The 23,793-nt window shown below is 38.7% G+C and overlaps 1 protein-coding gene across 2 annotated transcripts; it reads left to right on the forward strand.

Moving 5' to 3' along the window:
- The first annotated feature begins 1,145 nt into the window (after positions 1-1,145).
- Positions 1,146-23,456, forward strand: LOC131940444 (uncharacterized). 2 transcript variants are annotated; one of them, XM_059299074.1, is made up of 13 exons: positions 1,146-1,294; positions 4,502-4,762; positions 8,071-8,209; positions 9,449-9,651; positions 10,035-10,183; positions 11,447-11,585; positions 13,501-13,589; positions 13,964-14,192; positions 15,000-15,136; positions 16,952-17,117; positions 17,672-17,722; positions 18,074-18,158; positions 22,085-23,456. In XM_059299074.1, exons 1-13 carry the CDS (start codon positions 1,204-1,206, stop codon positions 22,890-22,892), a joined length of 2,547 nt encoding a protein of 848 aa, XP_059155057.1. In that variant the 5' UTR covers positions 1,146-1,203; the 3' UTR covers positions 22,893-23,456. The 2 variants fall into 2 exon arrangements, with proteins under 2 accessions (XP_059155057.1, XP_059155058.1); XM_059299075.1 differs by lacking the exon at positions 4,502-4,762.
- The last annotated feature ends 337 nt before the right edge of the window (positions 23,457-23,793 follow it).

The raw sequence follows: 23,793 nt of genomic DNA on the forward strand, positions 1-23,793 counted from the left end.
AGTGTTGGAGCTGTGAATATAGACGGGGGTCTTTGAGATATTGTTCGAGTATTGGGACAAAATATAGAGATTAAAGTCGGATTATGTTCGAGCATTGGAACAGAAATTAAAACTTAGAGTCTTCCAAATGTGCAAATATTGAGACATGGTATAGAGACCTAAAGTCTGAAACAAATGTTGGAATAGATACATAAGGTTTAATACACATGTTCGAATACTGGGACATAGTATAAAGCCCCAAGGTCTGATACATAGGTTCGAATACTGGGACGAGTATAGAGACTTAGGGTCTGATACATAGGTTCGAATACCGGGACATAGTATAGAGACCTAAGGTTTGACACGATGTTCGAATACTGGGACATAGTATAGAGACTTAAGGTTTGACACCATGTTCGAATAATGGGACATAGTATAGAGACTTAAGGTCTGATACACATGTTCGAATACTGGGACATAGTATAGAGCCCTAAGGTTTGATACATATGTTCGAATACTGGGACATAGTATAGAGACCTAAGGTTTGATACACATGTTCGAATCTTGGGACAAAGTATAGAGACCTAAGGTCTGATACACACTTAAGGTTTGACACCATGTTCGAATAATGGGACATAGTATAGAGACTTAAGGTCTGATACACATGTTCGAATACTGGGACATAGTATAGAGACCTAAGGTCTGATACATATGTTCGAATACTGGGACATAGTATAGAGACCTAAGGTTTGATACATATGTTCGAATACAGGGACATAGTATAGAGCCCTATGGTCTGATACATATGTTTTTCGAGTATCGAGAGACAGCGACGGCTTTTCTTATTGTTATAAAAATCCATTCTTTAAAACACCCACTCGAACATCAAGATTGACTCTACGAACGTTTTTTTTCAATCGCAAAACGTGTGATCACCTGTTTACAATGACGAACACTGCAACCCTTGATCGACTACCGACTTTGTTATCCTTTGTTCAATCTAAAGAAAGGCTCTGACGTCAGCGCGTAGTTTATGTTAATATCGTCCCAAGCAGGAATCAACGCCGCCCATTAACATTAGTTCGGTAATCACCAATAATGTGACCCCCCCCCCTCTTGCTGTTAAAGTTCATTCAAGCATGGCATCGTTGCTGACGATCGTTGCATTAGTTGTCCGGCAGTGGCACGGTCATGGAGTAAAAATGGTGTCTGAACATTGTCACCATGTTGACGCTAGCTCTGATTTGTTTGTTGTGTTTTTTCAAGGCGGTCGTTTGTTGTTCTAGGCCTTTGTGTCGTGATGGGAAAGTCATATGTAAGTTCTTTATCTTATGTGTAAGATCTTCTACCTTATATGTACGTTTTTCTACCTTTATGTAAGATCTTCTACCTTATATGTAAGTTCTTCTAGCTTATATGTAAGTTCTTCTACTTTATATGTAAGTTCTTCTACCTTATATGTAAGTTCTTCTACCTTATATGTAAGATCTTCTACCTTATATGTAAGATCTTCTACCTTATATGTAAGTTCTTCTAGCTTATATGTAAATTCTTCTACTTTATATGTAAGTTCTTCTACCATATATGTAAGTTCTTCTATCTTATATGTAAGATCTTCTACCTTATATGTAAGATCTTCTACCTTATATGTAAGTTCTTCTAGCTTATATGTAATTTCTTCTACTTTATATGTAAGTTCTTCTACCTGATATGTAAGTTCTGCTAGCTTATATGTAAGTTCTTCTACTTTATATGTAAGTTCTTCTAGCTTATATGTAATTTCTTCTACTTTATATGTAAGTTCTTCTACCTTATATGTAAGTTCTGCTAGCTTATATGTAAGTTCATCTACTTTATATGTAAGTTCTTCTAGCTTATATGTAATTTCTTCTACTTTATATGTAAGTTCTTCTACCTTATATGTAAGTTCTTCTACTTTCTTTGTAAGTTCTTCTACCTTATATGTAAGTTCTGCTAGCTTATATGTAAGTTCTTCTACTTTATATGTAAGTTCTTCTACCTTATATGTAAGTTCTGCTAGCTTATATGTAATTTCTTCTACTTTATATGTAAGTTCTTCTACCTGATATGTAAGTTCTGCTAGCTTATATGTAAGTTCTTCTACTTTATATGTAAGTTCTTCTAGCTTATATGTAATTTCTTCTACTTTATATGTAAGTTCTTCTACCTTATATGTAAGTTCTGCTAGCTTATATGTAAGTTCTTCTACTTTATATGTAAGTTCTTCTAGCTTATATGTAATTTCTTCTACTTTATATGTAAGTTCTTCTACCTTATATGTAAGTTCTTCTACTTTATATGTAAGTTCTTCTACCTTATATGTAAGTTCTGCTAGCTTATATGTAAGTTCTTCTACTTTATATGTAAGTTCTTCTACCTTATATGTAAGTTCTGCTAGCTTATATGTAAGTTCTTCTACTTTATATGTAAGTTCTTCTACCTTATATGTAAGATCTTCTACTTATCCCGAATACCTTGAATTAACTATTTAATTTCCTTTCTTTATATCTCTGTGCCAGAGAGAAAAATTGTCGCTTGTTCCAACATTTTTTGTTTAACTCTAGTCTCAGCCGCTTTCTAATTAAGGTCAACAATCACATTTTTATGACATGTTTTATTTTGTTCTATCGAGAGCGTTTATGTAAATCAAACACTTGCAGCTTACAGCTTAAACTGGTGGCATACAACAGGTTTAAAAAAAAAATAATTTGTTGCGATTTTTTTCGTATAATCGGATAGCTCGTTAACTAGAAATACCCTTCCTGTGTGTTTAGGTAATTAGGTCAAAAGTGGGTGTAGCGTCACAAGGCGATAGGGGGATGGGACAATGGGGGATGGGGGTGGCGGGCGGCTACGTTCTGCACCGGGTGACACCTTTCAAAGTGACGCCTCTGAAAAGTGGGCCGATGTTTTTTATGTCGCCTGCTTAAGTTTAATCCCCAATTAAAATTACCATCATTTAATATTTACCGTCATGTAATATTTACCACCATTTAATATTTACAGCCGCTTAATATTTTCCAGCATTAAATATTTACCACCATTTTATTTTAACCACCATTTACTATTTTCGTGCATTTAATATTTATCACAATTTAATATTTACCGCCATTTAATAGTTAACTTCATGTAATATTCAACGTCATTTAATATTCTCCACCAGTAAAAATCTACCACCATTTTATATTTACGGCCACTTAATATTTTCACAATTAAATATTTACCACCATTTTATATTTACGGCCACTTAATATCTTCACAATTAAATGTTTACCACCATTCAATATTTACCACAATTAACAAGTATAGGCCTACCCAGCCTCCGATATCATTAAAGTTACAATTTTTTTTTATTTTTTCAAAAATTTCCCTCTATATGGAATCTATTCGATAAACTCTATCCATTGTTTACTAGTGTAATAATGCGCTCGTAGATTATCTTTATCTCCCTTTAATTTAAAATCTACTCAGTCTGTTAGCACTGGCATTAGAGGGTTGAAGTGACTGTTCAAGGTTCATAAGCAGACGACATTAGTTTACAAATCTCCACTTTGAAATAATTTATTAAAGTTTAGAAATTAATTAGCAAATTAATTTTAATGATGTTAAAAACTTTAGAAAAATTAATGCCTTATCATCCTAGTTGGACATATCTATAAAACAAATTGACGAGGTAGAAATGAGTGAACATACGCCGTTATTTAGTTGTGGGGGTGGTAGCGATATGGTCTGTTACGCATGCCTGGAGAGCAAGGGAGGGGGCGGGAGGAGGGTGTGCTGCGTCATGGTGTCCATCAAGAGAATTATATATATATATATATATATATATATATATATATATATATATGTATATATATATATGTATATATATATATATATATATATATATATATATATATATATATATATATATATATATATATATATATATATATATATATATATATATATATATATATAAATATATATATATATATATATATATATATATATATATATATATATATATATATATATATATATATATGTATATACGAGCTGACCCGCAACGTAGCATACGCCGTTATCTAGTTGTTTTATTTTCTACTTATCAACTATTTATAATTTGTGAATTCGACACTACCCTCCCTGCCTCCCCCACCCCGCCCAGTGAAAGTAGCTGTTTACAGACGACAATGAAAATATCAAGCAAAACTCAATATCTCCCCTTAGTTTCAAATCGTTTAAAAACTAAATTATCTGCCCCTAATAGCCGTCACTTATTCGAACCGAATCGGCTCTACTATTGTAAACATTCAGGATGAACCACAGCTCACTTGACAAGTGGGGATGAGGGTGGTGGCTAAGCTGTGTGATATTTTCTATGGTCCACATGAGGATAATTATATATATAGATAGAAAGAAGATAGATTCCACCGATACAAACATTACTACAACTAAAACCTTATTAAAGACTTCTAACTGTGAAAAACAAACGTTTCGTTTCTATGGCAACCACCAGGCATGACGACGCAAGATGTCCTGGCATTTGTGGGCTCTACCGCCGAGTTCTGCTGCACCATGGGCGGGGCCGAGACTGACCAGTCAACGCCAGATATGGAATTCTCCTGCAAAAACACACCGGCCGTTGTCGTGGGTGGCGCGAACTCCACTTCCGTTTGTGCGAGGGTGGCGGTGGAGTCGATGGATCAGGGCGGGTTTTGTAGGTGTAGGGCGCTGGATGGCACCGGGTGTGTTGATGTCACTTTGCTGACTGTGGAAGGTAAGCTCAGAGCTTAAGCTAATGTGTGAGCTAAGGATTGGCTGTAGTTGTGTGGGTGTTGTTGGTGTTGTTAGATGTCAAGGAGTGAAAGGTAGGTTGCTAAATGTCATGAAGTTAACGGTGGGTTGCTAAATGTCATGAAGTTAACGGTAGGCTGCTAAATGTCAGGAAGTGAACGGTAGGTTGCTAAATATAATGAATTGAACAGCATGTTGCTAAATGTCATGAAGTAAACAGCGGGTTGCTAAATGTCATGAAGTGAACAGCAGGTTGCTAAATGTCATGAAGTGAACGGCAGGTTGCTAAATGTCATGAAGTTAACGGTAGGTTGCTAAATGTCAGGAAGTGAACGGTAGGTTGCTAAATATAATGAATTGAACAGCATGTTGCTAAATGTCATGAAGTAAACAGCGGGTTGCTAAATGTCATGAAGTGAACAGCAGGTTGCTAAATGTCATGAAGTGAACGGCAGGTTGCTAAATGTCATGAAGTTAACGGTAGGTTGCTAAATGTCAGGAAGTGAACGGTAGGTTGCTAAATATAATGAATTGAACAGCATGTTGCTAAATGTCATGAAGTAAACAGCGGGTTGCTAAATGTCATGAAGTGAACAGCAGGTTGCTAAATGTCATGAAGTGAACAGCAGGTTGCTAAATGTCATGAAGTGAGCGGCAAGCTGCTAAATGTCACGGGGTGCATGACATTTATGTCATGAGGCGAATGAATGGTTGCAGATGTCATGTCCTGAATATCATATCTTCTAGGTAACGGAGTGCATGTCATGGGGTGTATGACCGTAGGATATCTTCTCAACGTTAATCTTCATGTCAACTTTCATCACTCTAAAGGCCTATACACCCATCATCGTTCCTGTACACCCATCACACTGTGTCTGCACACCCTTCACTGTGTCTGTACACCCATCACTGTGTCTGTACACCCATCACTGTGTCTGCACACCCATCACTGTGTCTGTACATCCATCACTGTGTACACCCATCACTGTGTCTGTACATCCATCACTGTGTACACCCATCACTGTGTCTGCACACCCTTCACTGTGTCTGTACACCCATCACTGTGTCTGTACACCCATCACTGTGTCTGCACACCCATCACTGTGTCTGTACACCCATCACTGTGTCTGTACACCCATCACGGTGTCTGCACACCCATCAATGTGTCTGTACACCCATCACTGTGTCTGTATACACATCACTGTGTCTGTACACCCATCACTGTGTCTGTACATCCATCACTGTGTACACCCATCACTGTGTCTGCACACCCTTCACTGTGTCTGTACACCCATCACTGTGTCTGTACACCCATCACTGTGTCTGCACACCCATCAATGTGTCTGTACACCCATCACTGTGTCTGTATACACATCACTGTGTACACCCATCACTGTGTCTGTACACCCATCACTGTGTACACCCATCACCGTGTCTGTACACCCATCACTGTGTCTGTACACCCATCACTGTGTCTGTACACCCATCACTGTGTCTGTACATCCATCACTGTGTACACCCATCACTGTGTCTGTACATCCATCACTGTGTACACCCATCACTGTGTCTGTACACCAATCACTGTGTACACCCATCACTGTGTCTGTACACCAATCACGGTGTCTGTACACCCATCACTGTGTACACCCATCACTGTGTCTGTAATCCCATCACTGTGTCTGTACGCCCATCACTGTGTCTATACACCCATCACTGTGTACACCCATCAATGTGTCTGTACACCCATCACTGTGTCTGTATACACATCACTGTGTCTGTACACCCATCACTGTGTACACCTATAACTGTGTCTGTACACCCATCACTGTGTCTGTACATCCATCACCGTGTACACCCATCACTGTGTCTGTACACCAATCACGGTGTCTGTACACCCATCACTGTGTACACCCATCACTGTGTCTGTAATCCCATCACTGTGTCTGTACGCCCATCACTGTGTCTATACACCCATCACTGTGTACACCCATCAATGTGTCTGTACACCCATCACTGTGTCTGTATCCACATCACTGTGTCTGTACACCCATCACTGTGTCTGTAATCCCATCACTGTGTCTGTACGCCCATCACTGTGTACACCCATCAATGTGTCTGTACACCCATCACTGTGTCTGTATACACATCACTGTGTCTGTATACACATCACTGTGTCTGTACATCCATTACCGTGTACACCCATCACTGTGTCTGTACACCAATCACGGTGTCTGTACACCCATCACTGTGTACACCCATCACTGTGTCTGTACACCCATCACTGTGTACACCCATCACTGTGTCTGTACACCCATCACTGTGTCTGTACGCCCATCACTGTGTCTATACACCCATCACTGTGTACACCCATCACTGTGTCTGTACACCCATCACTGTGTCTGTACACCCATCACTGTGTCTGTACACACATCACTGTGTCTGTAATCCCATCACTGTGTCTGTACGCCCATCACTGTGTACACCCATCAATGTGTCTGTACACCCATCACTGTGTCTGTATACACATCACTGTGTCTGTACACCCATCACTGTCTCTGTACACCTATCACTGTGTCTGTACATCCATCACTGTGTACACCCATCACTGTGTCTGTACACCCATCACGGTGTCTGTACACCCATCACCGTGTACACCCATCAATGTGTCTGTACACCCATCACTGTGTCTGTATACACATCACTGTGTCTGTACACCCATCACTGTGTACACCTATAACTGTGTCTGTACACCCATCACTGTGTCTGTACATCCATCACTGTGTACACCCATCACTGTGTCTGTACACCCATCACTGTGTCTGTACACCCATCACCGTGTACACCCATCACTGTGTCTGTACACCCATCACTGTGTACACCCATCACTGTGTCTGTACACCCATCACTGTGTCTGTACATCCATCACTGTGTACACCCATCACTGTGTCTGTACACCCATCACTGTGTACACCCATCACTGTGTCTGTACACCCATCACTGTGTACACCCATCACTGTGTCTGTACACCCATCACTGTGTCTGTACACCCATCACTGTGTCTGTACATCCATCACTGTGTACACCCATCACTGTGTCTGTACACCCATCACTGTGTACACCCATCACCGTGTCTGTACACCCATCACTGTGTCTGTACACCCATCACTGTGTCTGTACACCTATAGACGTTCATACCACCATTATTCACAATAGACGTCCATGCCACCACTATTCCCTATCAACACCCATGTCACCATAGATCACCATGTACTACCATATTATTCCCCACAGTACCACTGGAGCCACTCACCCCCACGTGTACAGTCACAGCTGGCGAAAATGACGTACTCACGTGCAGCTGGGCAGTTCCAGAATTTTCCAAATCAGATCTCGTCACCTCAGAGCTGAGGAGGAAGCCAGCCGTACCCCTGTAAGGAAACACGTGTGTCTATGTTTGGAAGTTAGCTCCGAACACCGACCGTCAAAGTTGTGTGTTGTCTTGTGTGTGCACGTCTTCGGGTTCTTGTTTACAATACTACTAACAACCTAACACACCCTTTTTTGGGAGAGTCTATTGTCTGCTGTTTACCAGTGTCAAACAGGCGCTGTTTGTCTCACCTAATGACCTTATGTGATACATATTTGTCTCACCAAATGATCTTGTGTGATATATGTCTCACCAAATGATCTGTGTGATACATATTTGTCTCACCAAATGACCTTGTGATACATGTTTGTCTCACCAAATGACCTTGTGTGATACATATTTGTCTCACCAAATGACCTGTGTGATACATATTTGTCTCACCAAATGACCTGTGTGATACATATTTGTCTCATCAAATTACCTTGTGTGATACATGTCTCACCAAATTACCTGTGTGATACATGTTTGTCTCACCAAATGACCTATGTGATACATATTTGTCTCACCAAATGACCTTATGTGATACTTGTCTCACCAAATGACCTTATGTGATACATGTTTGTCTCACCAAATGACCTGTGTGATACATGTTTGTCTCACCAAATGACCTTATGTGATACATGTCTCACCAAATGATCTGTGTGATACATATTTGTCTCACCAAATGACCTATGTGATACATATTTGTCTCACCAAATGACCTGTGTGATACGTATTTGTCTCACCAAATGACCTGTGTGGTACATATTTGTCTCACCAAATGACCTGTGTGATACATATTTGTCTCACCAAATGACCTTGTGTGATACATGTCTCACCAAATGACCTTATGTGATACATGTTTGTCTCACCAAATGACCTTGTGTGATACATGTCTCACCAAATGACCTTGTGTGATACATGTCTCACCAAATGACCTGTGTGATACATATTTGTCTCACCAAATGACCTTGTGTGATATATGTCTCACCAAATGACCTGTGTGATACATATTTGTCTCACCAAATGACCTTGTGTGATACGTGTTTCACCAGATGACTTGTGTGATACATGTCTCACCAAATGACCTTGTGTGATACATGTCTCACCAAATGACCTTGTGTGATACATGTCTCACCAAATGCCCTTGTGATACATGTCTCACCAAATGACCTTATGTGATACATGTTTGTCTCACCAAATGACCTTGTGTGATACATGTCTCACCAAATGACCGTGTGTGATACATGTTTGTCTCACCAGATGTGGTGACGAGGAAGAACAGATACTCCCATGTGAGGCCATTGACCAGTGCACTCTCCAGTTAACCTACGACAGCATATTCCTCATGGACTGCTGGTACAATATCTCAGTGCGCATGCGCTTCAACACCTCGCGGAAGTTCACGCCGGCGCAGGAAGCGACCGTGACGTCATCATGGTTCATCATTGACCCATATTCCATAAGTAATAAGAGGCAGATTTCGTCTCTAAATTATCATAATTTAAAAAGACAATTAAAAAAAAGCAATTAGTCATCTAAACCAAGTATAGACTCAAGTGTAAGGGGCTCTCCCTTAAGAGAGAACATGTAAATTAACAATGTTATGTTTATTAAAATACTGTTAAGATGTTGTCGTTATGCAACGTAAAGTATTAGTATTTTAAAAACAAAACAAATTGCCTCGAAGAAATTATCAGAATCGAGCTCCATTCAAGATTGTTATTGGTTATTGTGAAATAGCAAATAATTTGCGCTCTTGACTTAGGCAATACACTTTAAACAGGATGTATAATATTTCAGTCACTTCATTGGTAATTAATTAAGAAATTAAAAAAAAATCCATTAGTGCAATTGACCCCTCCTGTTGACCTGAGACTGCTTGGTGCCAACACTTCCTGCGTCACACTCAACTGGGCAGTAGAGTTTGAGTCTTTTGAGCCGGAAGTCAACGAAGTATCCTACACATCCAGCTGGGAGTCAATAGAAACCACACAAGTAAGATGGCGTCTTCGTTGCTTCCATTTTAAAAGCTATTTTAAAAATAAAGTGCTTCTAAAAATTCTTGTCCGTAATCTAATATGACGTTAGAACAGGGTAAATGCTGAAGTTGTATCTTCAGTTGTACCTTTCCTCCTCTGGTGATAGATCGATGCGTTTGTTGTCAGAACAGCAGTAGAATCAAACCAACGTTTGGGGGTCGGCGTGGTCGAGTCGGTAAAGCTCATGGTTGCTAAACCGAAAAGTCTCGAGTTCGAACCCTCTTGCAGATAAGGCTCGATCCTTTCCAACACTAAAAATTAAGAACGAAGAAGAAGAAACCAACGACTTAGATCGTAGAGTTGTACACTTCTTAGGGCATTGTGGGATGGCGGTTAGTGCAGTTTTCCTCATTGATGAGCCCCATCCCACAGATTTCCCATATTCTATCCCATATTTCGTCTTATTCTATCCCATATTTCGTCTTATTCTACCCCATATTTCGTCTTATTCTATCTCATATTTTGTCTCATTCTATCCCATATTTCTTCCTTTTCTATCCCATATTTCGTCTTATTCTTTCCCATATTTCGTCTTATTCTATTCCATATTTCGTCTTATTTTATCCCATATTTCGTCTTATTCTATCCCATATTTCGTCTTATTCTACCCCATATTTCGTCTTATTCTTTCCCATATTTCGTCTTATTTTATCCCATATTTCTTCCTTTTCTATCCCATATTTCGTCTTATTCTTTCCCATATTTCGTCTTATTCTATTCCATATTTCGTCTTATTCTATTCCATATTTCGTCTTATTCTATCCCATATTTCGTCTTATTCTATCCCATATTTCGTCTTATTCTTTCCCATATTTCGTCTTATTCTATTCCATATTTCGTCTTATTCTATTCCATATTTCGTCTTATTCTATCCCATATTTCGTCTTATTCTATCCCATATTTCGTCTTATTCTTTCCCATATTTCGTCTTATTCTATTCCATATTTCGTCTTATTCTATCCCATATTTCGTCTTATTCTATCCCATATTTCGTCTTATTCTATCCCATATTTCGTCTTATTCTATCCCATATTTCGTCCTATTCTATCCCATATTTTTTCCTATTCTATCCCATATTCCGTGCATTTCTTTTATTCTTTCCAATATTCCCCCCCTCCCTCCCTATTCTCTCCCAATGATTTTATCCCATTATCCCATATTTTCTCCCATAGATATATCCTAACTTTAAGCAATACCTATTCCCTTTAAAAAAACTTAGACGTTCAAAGAAGACCTTCGTGACGTCACACTCTGCGAACTTACGTCCTACACCAGATACTACATCAGCGTCAGACGTCGAGGTCACACAAGCTCCGTGTGGAGCGAGGCGGGTTTTCTGACTGCTACAACTGCTGAAGGTTAGTTTTCTTACTGCCACAACTGCTGAATGTGAGTTATTTTTTACTGCTACAACTGCTGAAGGCGAGTTTTCTAAATGCTACAACTGTTGAACGCGAGTTTTCTTACTGCTACAACTGCCGATGGTTAGTTTTCTGACCGCTACAACTGCCGAAGGTTATTTTTCTTACTGCTACAACTGCCGAAGGTTATTTTTCTTACTGCTACAACTGCCGATGGTTAGTTTTCTGACCGCTACAACTGCCGAAGGTTATTTTTCTTACTGCTACAACTGCCGAAGGTTATTTTTCTTACTGCTACAACTGCCGATGGTTAGTTTTCTGACCGCTACAACTGCCGAAGGTTATTTTTCTTACTGCTACAACTGCCGAAGGTTATTTTTCTTACTGCTACAACTGCCGATGGTTAGTTTTCTGACCGCTACAACTGCCGAAGGTTATTTTTCTTACTGCTACAACTGCCGATGGTTAGTTTTCTGACCGCTACAACTGCCGAAGGTTATTTTTCTTACTGCTACAACTGCCGAAGGTTATTTTTCTTACTGCTACAACTGCCGATGGTTAGTTTTCTGACCGCTACAACTGCCGAAGGTTATTTTTCTTACTGCTACAACTGCCGAAGGTTATTTTTCTTACTGCTACAACTGCTGAAGGTTATTTTTCTTACTGCTACAACTGCCGATGGTTATTTTTCTTACTGCTACAACTGCCGAAGGTTATTTTTCTTACTGCTACAACTGCCGATGGTTAGTTTTCTTACTGCTACAACTGCTGAAGGTTATTTTTCTTACTGCTACAACTGCCGAAGGTTATTTTTCTTACTGCTACAACTGCCGAAGGTTATTTTTCTTACTGCTACAACTGCCGATGGTTAGTTTTCTTACTGCTACAACTGCTGAAGGTTATTTTTCTTACTGCTACAACTGCCGAAGGTTATTTTTCTTACTGCTACAACTGCCGATGGTTAGTTTTCTGACCGCTACAACTGCTGAAGGTGAGTTTTCTTACTGCTACAACTGCCGAAGGTTATTTTTCTTACTGCTACAACTGCCGATGGTTAGCTTTCTGACCGCTACAACTGCTGAAGGTGAGTTTTCTTACTGCTATAACTGCCGAAGGCGAGTTTTCTGACCGCTACAACTGCCGATGGTTATTTTTCTTACTGCTACAACTGCCGAAGGTTATTTTTCTTACTGCTACAACTGCCGATGGTTAGTTTTCTGACCGCTACAACTGCTGAAGGTGAGTTTTCTTACTGCTACAACTGCCGAAGGTTATTTTTCTTACTGCTACAACTGCCGATGGTTAGTTTTCTGACCGCTACAACTGCTGAAGGTGAGTTTTCTTACTGCTATAACTGCCGAAGGCGAGTTTTCTGACCGCTACAACTGCCGAAGGTTATTTTTCTTACTGCTACAACTGCTGAAGGCCCTTTCTCAGAAATCCAAAATACTGAGATCGTTGTGTTCAAAACGCATCCTGATCTTTAACCATTTTAATTTTTTTTAGAAAAGATTTTTATTGAAAAAACTATGCAGAGATATTTTAAAAAAAATCATCACATATTTTTAGATTCCGTTCTTAATAATAAAACAAAATTGTAACGGTATTGAAACAATCTGATAGTCTAACGCACACACATTTGTTTTAAAATAAAACCATTATTGCTCTCCACCATATTACTTGTAATTGAGACTAATTATATTGATGATCTTCGACTTCCAAGTTTTCTGAGACGATAGCAATGAGAATAAGTTGTGTGTGTCTGATTAACAATTGATTGGGTAAGAAAATCGAGAACCTCTTAATAATTTGGTGCCCAAACTGCAGTTTTATTTTTGTTATAAAGTCATGCAACCATAACTCTTGGTTCTAATGTGTCTAACCTAAAATTTAACCCCATCCCTCCCACCAGACATCCCACTTTGTTACACACAGGAGGGAACAGATGCCTACAACATCCTGGTCACCAAGCAACCACCAGAGGGCATTATTTACTGGCAGGTAAAGCTGGCTTCATTGGGCGTATTTAAGACAAATGTTATAGAAGTATTTATAATTTATAATTTGGAAACATGTTATATAATAATTCATTTAGTACGGGGATTTCCCCATGCATAATTATGGAAGGCGTTGCAGTTTTTAAAGAAAATTAATTACGTGAATGTATTTCAACATACTAATTAAGAAAAAAAAATTAATTAAAAAACCAAATCACACAAAAAAAAAACAATTTCCTGGGAAGTTACATCATTTCATCATGCAATTTTTTTTGGGGGAAAGGGGGGGGGTGTTGGGGAGGGTATTGTTATATAAAACAAATTCTGTCTGGAAAAATTCTTATTGAATAAAAACAAGTTCCTGGTCGTGTGTTTCAGTCCCCACCCCCACAGATCTGGCAGAGCGCCACCGCCCTGGGCTACGTCGTTTACTCACGCGGTCACTCACCTGACCCCTGGCGGCAGGTGGGCTCTGTGGCTAGTCACGTGACGCAGGCGCACGTGCCGGTCAGCCTGACCGGCGTGACGCAGGTGAGGGTAGTCCCGAGGAACGTCCACGGGGAGGCGAGGTGTGAGTGGAGCTCCTACATGCTGGCGGTCCTTGAGAGTGAGTACACGCACGTGCATGGGGTGCGTGTTGAGTATGTCGTGTTGTTAGATAAAACAGACAAGGCTTGGTGGGGGTGGGTGGGGTAGGTTATCTTATACAAACGCTGGACTTTTGAATACTTAGCAGGTAACTAATATGTAGGATACATTTAATAACAAAAACATACGGTATTAAGTTTAATTAAGTAAAATTCCCTTTTGAGCCTCACGGTCCATGGGGCAAGTGAAGTAGAGCTCACCTGTTTTTATGACCTCGGCATATGAAGAGATAGTGTGGTCAGCACTATGCCCAGCCGTCTTTACTTTCCCTAACGTGAGTCAGGTACCCATCAGACGTTTTACTGACTTGAACCCGGATTCGAACTCGAGACTTCCGGGTTAGTTGTGGCATGCTCTGTAATTCGACCACGCCATCCCATTATTTTTAGCAAAGCTACCATTCAACTACGCCGTCCATTATGTTTAAACCTATATGATTGAGTTTGAGAATAGGCTGTCTGGTACTTGTAACATATTTTTCCGTCGACGGCTGTATGGTAAAGATGGCCTCCAAAAAATACGAATCATCGCTTTTGTTTACTTCAACAAAATGAGTGTCGTGATTTATCTACTATCTGTCAACATCGGTAGAAAATAAATAATATTTCTTACTTCAAAGAAATGTTTGTTTTAAGTTAAAGAACTGAAAACTGTAAAAACTAATTAGGAATATTTTCACGTTGTCACTTCGATTAATTAAACTATTTTAAAACGAGTGCAGTGCTTTTTTTTTTTACTCACTTCGATAATTTTAAAATTTTGACAGAAGAAATCTTGCCATTCAACGTGACGGCCACGTGGGACCACGGGAGCGTGACGGTCAGCTGGTCACTCGCAGGGGGCGTGGACGTGTGGCCAGTGGTTCTTTGGTGCAAGCAGTCGAATGGGATGGACGTTTGCCAGGTTGGTCTTACCCTAGCGACTAGGTGGGGGGCGTCTCAGATACACTCAGTTACAGGGCATTTTCAGGGGGAAAATGTAACTCATTGTTCTATAGGGTGGGGCAGTGGCGTCGCTAGGACCAGTGTCACCCGGTGCGGCACTTCGTGGTGTCACCCCCCCCCCCCCCAAGAAACAAAGTATATATATATATACATATATGCATATACATACATATATATATATATATATATATATATATATATATATATATATATATATATATATATATATATATATATATATATATATATATATATATATATATATATATATATATATATATATATATATATATATATATATATATATATATATATATATATATATATATATATATATATATATATATATATATATATATATATATATATATATATATATATATATATTTGTGTGTGTGTGTGTGTGTATGTGTGTGTCGGACTACATAGGCTTATAATTTTAATAAATGCGGCGTAATTAATCGTTAATGCAACTGGCAAAAGCTGTTTTCTTCTGTTTATTTTGCAATTTTTTGCCATGGTGTCACCCCCCCCCCCCCTCTAAATGGTGTCACCCGGTGCGGTCCGCCGCCCCGCCCTCGCTACGTCACTGGGGTGGGGAGGGAGTCGTCTATAAATGGCCTTAGCTAAATATAGGGATTGTTGTACTCCTCCCACACCTCTCTCAAAAGTCTCAAAATCCAGACCCTCCAGACCCCCCAGACCCTCCTAAAATAGATTCGCAAAACTCGCCCCTCACCCATACAATAGTAATTTAAAAAAAAAGCTTTGAGTTATTTTTGCCCTTTAGAAATTCAAAACAAGTGGTACGTCACACTTCTAAAATCCACCTGCCCACTCGTCACAATAGCCTCACCGCCCTCCCCTTCTACAGTGGTATACCGCTGATAAAAAAAAATCCCTTAGTAATAGTGGTATTTTTAAGGGGGGGGGGGGGGCTCCGGTTAAAAAAAAAAACCTTTTAAATACTCGTTAGAAAACAGTTATTTCTTTACAGCTTTATTAAGATACATCCGCATATGTATTTCCAGTAAAAAATTCGTGGAAAAAATATTGGTAACTATGACAACGGCGTCAATCTTGAAAAATTAACCCCTTCGTAGGTTTTCCACCATCCATAAAATATTATATTTTAAGCCTAATAAATAATGAATTCATAATCTTCTTCCATATTTTGGGGCACTCAGCTAAAAATTTTAAGTGCATATCTTCAAAATAATTTATTATGAATTTTCAAAATTTGTGTCCGTTCAAAACACTTAAATTTTGGGGAAATTTGGGGCATGGAAATGCATGTGCAGATGTATCTTAATAAAGCTGTAAAGAAATAACTGTTTTCTAACGAGTATTAAAAACAGTTTTTTTTTTACCGGAGCCTTCCCCCTTAAAACTATCAAAACTAAAATATAAATAATTCTCAAACTATCGGCGAAAAAAGGCCGAGTAAAGATTTATAAATCCACTCACCCGGAATGAAGAATTAAGAAAAAAACCAAATAACCAGATAGTTTAATCTGCAATGTAAAAAAAAAACAACAACTGCTCATTCAATTTTAGGCAGACTTACCTCACAATCGCAATTTAGTTTTTTTTTAATGTTGGAATTCCCCCCCCCCCCCCCAATTTTGCGTATACAAATATTGCTAATTTAATTATTAATTAATTTAACTATTGTTATAACTGATAAAAAATCTGACATAATATATTGTCTGTAAAAAAAAATTGCTTATAACTATTGTTATAAAGGTTGATCAAATCTTGCATTTTTTCCCAGAACGAAATAAACTGGGCTAGACTTGACACTCAGAACTTGACATATCAAGTCAACAACTTGACATTGGCAGAGGCTCAGCTGCACCAGTTTGGCGTGTCAGTCAAGTTGTCCAAGTCAAATATTTCAAGTCAAGTCATCTGGACATCGTGTCTACAGACCTACATAGGTATTTGTCGGAGACTTGGTGTTGGTGGGGGGGGGGGGGTGTTGGGGTAGGCTACATGTTATGGTGTGAGAATGGTTTGTGTACATGTACAATGCTTTATGGTGTGAGAATGGTTTGTGTACATGTACAATGTTTTATTGAGTGAGAGTGGTTTGTGTACATGTACCATTTATTATGGTACTACGATGTTTTTGACTACTCTCTAAGTTTCCCTATTGTTGATATCGTTGTGTAAAATTCCCCATAGACTTCCCTCCACCTCCCCCCATTCACTACTTCTTTATTGAATACCGGCATTTCTATGTATAATTTATTTATTGATTTGTTTTGTTCGTGAGGTAATATATCAAGAAAACATTGCCAATCTCTGTTTAACACTCAACAAAGCCGGGATCAAGTATTTATGCATCCATCTTTACAACTTACTTACAACTTTATCTTCTTAAACGCCCCCTGCTTCCTTCTAACAAATCGTCAGCCCCCCCTCCCCCAACCTCCACAGCAACGTTTCGTTGTACAATTATGTATTAAAGATTTTCTTTTTCCCTACCCAGAGAATAAGTTGGTCCTGTATGGTCGATGTCCCCCACCAGAAAACAGAACAAGTAAGTTTGTCGATTTAGTACTTTAATATTTTAAAGGCATTAGAAATTCTTTCTTTGATGTAATAGTAAAAGCGTTAGTCACCATTAATGTTAAAGAGATTACATGAGCGACAATGTTATGTTTAAACTATGCGAAAATATAATTTTCATATTATTTTTATATTTTGAGGTTTTGCATTATCCTTTTTAAACGTTTATGTTTTAAAAAGTAAAGACATCTACTACAGATGAAGACGCGTTGGGAAAGCTTGCCTCAAAAACATACTTTTTCAATCGTTATAAATACTTAAATTACATTCGTAACAACTGGACTTGCGTTTGTCTAATGTTACACATGACTCATTTCTCTAGAGACAGTTGTATCGTTTATGCTGTCCTTGCTGTCATTACTTGCCCTTGTGCCGGTCATCGGTCTGGGAATCCACAAACTCTACAGGTACTCGTTGTTCATTCTGTTGTGTTGCGGTCAAAGGTTCTGATGTGTTGGGGTCAAAGGTTCTGATGTGCTGATGTGTTGGGGTCAAAGGTTCTGATGTGCTGATGTGTTGGGGTCAAAGGTTCTGATGTGTTGGTGTGTTGGGGTCAAAGGTTCTGATGTGTTGGTGTGTTAGGATCAAAGGTTCTGATGTGTTGGGTCCAAGCTTCTGATGTGTTGATGTGTTGCGGTCAAAGGTTCTGATGTGTTGGGGTCAAAGGTTCTGTTGTGTTGGTGTGTTGGGGTCAAATGTTCTGATGTGTTGGGGTCAAAGGATGTGATGTGTTGGTGTGTTAGGGTCAAAGGTTCTGATGTGTTGGTGTGTTGGGGTCAAAGGTTCTGATGTGTTGGGGTCAAAGGTTCTGATGTGTTGGGGTCAAAGGTTCTGATGTGTTGGGGTCAAAGGTTCTGATGAGTTGGGGTCCAAGGTTCTGATATATTGATGTGTTGGGGTCAAAGATTCTGATGTGTTGATGTGTTGGAGTCAAAGGTTCTGTTGTGTTGGTGTGTTGGGGTCAAAGGTTCTGATGTGTTGGGGTCAAAGGTTCTGATGTATTGTAGTCAAAGGTTGGTTCTGATGTGTTGATGTGTTGGGGTCAAAGGTTCTGATAAGTTGGGGTCAAAGGTTGTCCATGTCACCAGTGTCCGGTTCATTCTGCTGTGTTGGTATGCTGGGGTCAAAGGTTGTCTAAGACCTCTTCTATATTATGTATCAAGTGACGTAGGAGGGGTAAGCGGTGAAACAAAGATGGTATGGAGTGATAGAAGTGTTCGGGAGCAGCCTTAAGTAAGTAGATCAGTGGCGTAGCTACCTTAAAGCATGGCATACGGGCCCAGGGAAAATAGGGGCCCTTTTCCCTCTTTAAAGAAAATTATAACTTTTACATTGGAATTTTAATATTTGTTTTATAAAAATAATTTCAAAAAGAAAACGGAAATCCAGTTTTTTTTCTACTGTAGGAAAAAAAAGTTCTTAAAAGCCCACCCCTCCGACCTTTCTAACTGTAGAGGTAGTGGCATTCATTGTGGAATGGGGGGGGGGGGTCGTATAGGGCCCATCGGTATTAATAACACTACAGGCGCTGTTGCATTGTCGGGAAAGCCGTTGAGAGAGTTAGAATATAAATAAACTTGAATATTGACTCTTTTGTGAGATAGGCATCCGGCACCCGTAAATTTACAAGCATCGCTACAAAACTTAAGTGGCTGGGAAATTCTCTACCTAGCCCCCACAAACCTTTACTTCCTCTCTCTCTCTCTCTCTCTCTCTCTCAACTGTCTGTCCTCACCGACATTCCATCCATTCATGATTACAATTTAGCCTTTTTTTAAATAACAGCTGTGGACAGTGTTTTCACAACAAGCTAAGTCCAACATTTGTCAATGTTTTTCTGCTAGTTTTAATCTTAATAGATTTTTTTGTTGTTGATCTAATTTATCGTTAAAAATATGCCACTACTAAAAGATTTTTGTTTGTCTGTCTGCCTGTCCTTTATGCATTAACACAAAACTGAACCAATCGCCATGAAACACTGGGAAATAGTTTAGAATACTTCAAACATATTTCATCTGACCTTGAAATTTTCTTCACAACCCCACACACGAGGAGTGCCTCCCCCTCAGATAGAAGCCAAAAAGAAACTTCTGTAAAGTTTTCTGCGATTAATGTTGTCTTTGTTTCGTTCGGTTTGTCACCCAGAGTTTCCCAGCGACTTTCTTAGCACCTGGGGTCAGTTGATTGGGCATCCTGCACAAGGGGTTAGGGTTACTGCTTTATTCAATGGCCAAACTGCAAGGTGCACCGACCGGCTCCGTGGGTTCCCATGTGAGCACTACGGCACATATACTTGTTTTAATGAGCGCCATGACATAGGGATAGCTACTAGGGGTATGATCAAGAGTCTAGACAATATAGCCTATACGGTTGGGCACCATGATTCGCTCGATTATGATGATGTTATGAAACAAATAGTAGATATGCCCTTTGGGTCAGTAACTTAGCCATTCTTAGTATCGAACATACAAAAGCAGATAAAATGGACCTCAAGGAAAATATTAATCGTTGCAAACTTGAAAGGAAAAAAAAAACAACAAATCTAAAGAAATGATTAGCAACTTTTAAAAAATTGTGTTTGGTTAGTGGCGTCACAAGGTTCGATACCACACGGTGCGTTTAGTGAGTGTCACCCAACCCACACCCCCTCCAAGAATTTAGCATTTCCGGTGGAGTGTTAGCCCCTTTCCTTAATATTTTATTATTTAAACTGGATAAAACATGTTTTGACAGTAAATTTTACGAGTTTTCGTCATGGTGTCACGCCTAAATTGTAACACATTCACCCCCGCCTTGTGACGCTAATGTGTTAGGTTACTTAAATGTTAATTTGTTAGTTTGCTTTTACATAAACGTGATGTACAATCAAATGTGTTTTACGTTACGGGGTACCGCATAATAACACCGTATAAATACACAGTTAGGACGTATGACATACACATTTTACAAATTGACGAAGGGGCCCAATGATATTTTTTGCAATTGGGGCCCGAAAATCCTAGCTAAGCCACTGAAATAGATCTAGTTGAAAGCCACTAGACTTCTAAAAACATTTTATTTTCAGAATCTGCGGCGAAGCAAAACAACAATACAGCTTATTACAGAGCTCATATGCAACAGAATTAGATACTGTAAACGATATAAATACTTCAGACGTCTATAATACTCCAGAAGCCACGTTTACTTCAAGTGACCGAAATGCTTTAGACGTCAATAATACTCCAGAAGAAACAGTTACTTTTGTCGTCGTAAATGCTTCAGTCGACACACATGTTTCAGACGACACATTTATTTCAGACACATTTTTAAATTTAACTGTCCAAAATGCTTCAGATGACACATTTATTTCAGACGACACACATATTTCAGACGACACATTTATTTCAGACACATTTTTAAATTTAACTGTCCAAAATGCTTCAGATGACACATTTATTTCAGACGACACATTTTTTAATTTACCTGTCCTAAATGCTTCAGATGACACATTTATTTCAGACGACACATTTTTTAATTTACCTGTCCTAAATGCTTCAGATGACACATTTATTTCAGACGACACATTTATTTCAGACGACACACATATTTCAGACGACACATTAAATTCACACACATTTTTAAATTTACCTGTCCTAAATGCTTCAGATGACACATTTATTTCAGACGACACATTTTTTAATTTACCTGTCCAAAATGCTTCAGATGACACATTTATTTCAGACGACACATTTTTTAATTTACCTGTCCTAAATGCTTCAGATGACACATTTATTTCAGACACATTTTTAAATTTACTCGTCCTAAATGCTTCAGAAGACACCTAAACTTCTGGCGCCATTAATACGCCTGGTACCAGAAATATCATCAGGCCCACGATCACTTCGGGCGTCTTAACACTTCAAATAATAATTCATGCGGTTCATGGTACTTTGTCTTTAAATCACTTAGACAATAACTTTTACTCCAAGCAAAACAATTATTTATTGATCTCTCATTTATTTATATTTATTTCCTCATACACATCGGTTTATTAAATATATATGTATATATATATATACATATATATATATGTGTGTGTGTGTGTGTGTGTGCTATGTGTGTGTGTATTGGTCAAATTTTCTCGACGTGATCAGTATCTTGTTAGTTCTGCTGTGTTAGTATGTGAAGGTCAAAAGTCGCCCAAGGCTTCTTCCATATATGGTATCAAATCACGTGAGATACGTAAACCAATGAAACATGGACGGTATGGACAGATAGCTGTGTTTGGGAGCAGCTTTAAGCATGCAGATCTGGGTGATAAGCCACTAGACATATAAAAACATTTTATTTTCAGATTGTGTGTCGAAGCGAAAAATAAATTCACACCAGAACGCATGAACTACACTTCAGCAGTAATTAGTATCCCAGCAAATGACGAAGAAGAAGATGAAGAAAGTAGCAAAGGGGATGATGATTCGGACGATGAAACCACCTCGGAATACGTATACGATGGGGAATTGGTGAACCTGAATGAAGACTCATCTGGGTACCGAAGCGGGGAAGTTCAAGAATCAGAATCAGACACGGGGCAGTTCATTTTTGTTGCACCAAATGCTTCAGTTGTGCGATACGCTTTATGCAACAGTAATACTTCTTCTGCAAATGCATCAGTCGCCACAAATACTTCTGATTATGCTTTATGCAACAGAAATACTTCTTCTGCAAATGCATCAGTCGCTACAAATACTTCTGTAATTGATTTATGCGATACAAATTCTTCTTCTGTAAATGCATCAGTCGCCACAAAAACTTCTGTAATTGCTTTATGCGACATAAATACTTCTGCAAATGCTTTATACAACAGAAATACTTCTTCTGATAATGCATTAGACGCCACTAATACTTCTGTAAATGCTTTATGCAAAAGAAATACTTCTTCTGTAAATGCATTAGTCGCCTCAAATTCTTCTGGCGACCTTAACGATTCTGACGCCTCAAATAATTCGAGTGCCAGAAATACTTCAGATGCCTCGAACGATTCCAACGACTGCGGCGCTAACTTAGATAACTACCTTGTTACAGATTTAGAGTTCAACCCACAGGAAATACATAATCATGACGTCACAGATGACGTCACGAGCCGCAAGCAATTCATTTATTAATTGGTCTTTAATTTATTCCTAGTTTTATTTTGTCATCTAGAACCTAGCTCATCTTCGTTTAAAGAGATTGTATATGAAGAATTAAAGCACTAAAATAAATGTTTGAAAATAGTTTGAAATATTAAGCGTGATAATTTGTTGATTCTTCTAAACATTATTGTTTAAAAAGAAAACGCATTTATTGATTTAGATTGCGATATTATTACAACATTATTACAAGACTTTAGCACTATATCATATTGCTTATTATTAACGCTTGCTTTTAAAAAAAAATAATGTCTAGCCTACAAATTACTTTGAAAAAGAAACTAAATATCAAATTAACGATAAACGTATGCACCTTTTAACTCTTGTTAAACAATATTACATTTAGAAGTACCAAATCAACATCATAATCTTAACTATCCGAACTATTCGATCAAAGTAAGACTGAAAATGCTATTTAAAAAGCATTCATAGCCTTTTTTTTTACCAGCCTATAATTTCTACAATCTGTTCACCCATACCCCCCCCCCGTCACATAAGCTTGCTTTGATTTGCTTGGCTCCAGAGTTTCTTCCAGGCATCTCTTCGGGGGGGGGGGGGGGGCTAACAGTGTCCGCCCCCCCCGGAGAAAGTCTACCGCCCCCCCCCCCGTAAATTTCAAGTACCCCCCCCCCCCGGAGAAAAAAGTCTGGAAGAAACACTGCTTGGCTCATTGAGATGTGTGTACCATGTAGACGTAATATTTAAAATATATGTAAAAGATGGACACCAGATACAGATTTAACAAATGAATACATTTTTTTATTTCCATTGTAATTATTCAGTAAGATTAAAAAAATAAAGAAAGAAATTGAATAAATCTCACTTTGCCTATGAAGACTTAAGTATCGTTTTTAACACATAAGCCAACTTACAC

Source organism: Physella acuta, unplaced genomic scaffold, assembly GCF_028476545.2.
Source record: "Physella acuta isolate Inbredline_101_S28 unplaced genomic scaffold, ASM2847654v3 ptg000317l, whole genome shotgun sequence".
Classification (NCBI taxonomy): Eukaryota; Metazoa; Mollusca; class Gastropoda; family Physidae; genus Physella; species Physella acuta.

Excerpts from the sequence above, each read along its gene's own strand:
- LOC131940444 (XM_059299074.1), top strand. The coding sequence starts at position 1,204 with ATGTTGACGCTAGCTCTGATTTGTTTGTTGTGTTTTTTCAAGGCGGTC. Across the intron at positions 14,193-14,999 it reads CATGCTGGCGGTCCTTGAGA|AAGAAATCTTGCCATTCAAC; the intron begins GTGAGTACACGC and ends AAATTTTGACAG. Across the intron at positions 17,118-17,671 it reads GTGTCTACAGACCTACATAG|AGAATAAGTTGGTCCTGTAT; the intron begins GTATTTGTCGGA and ends TTCCCTACCCAG.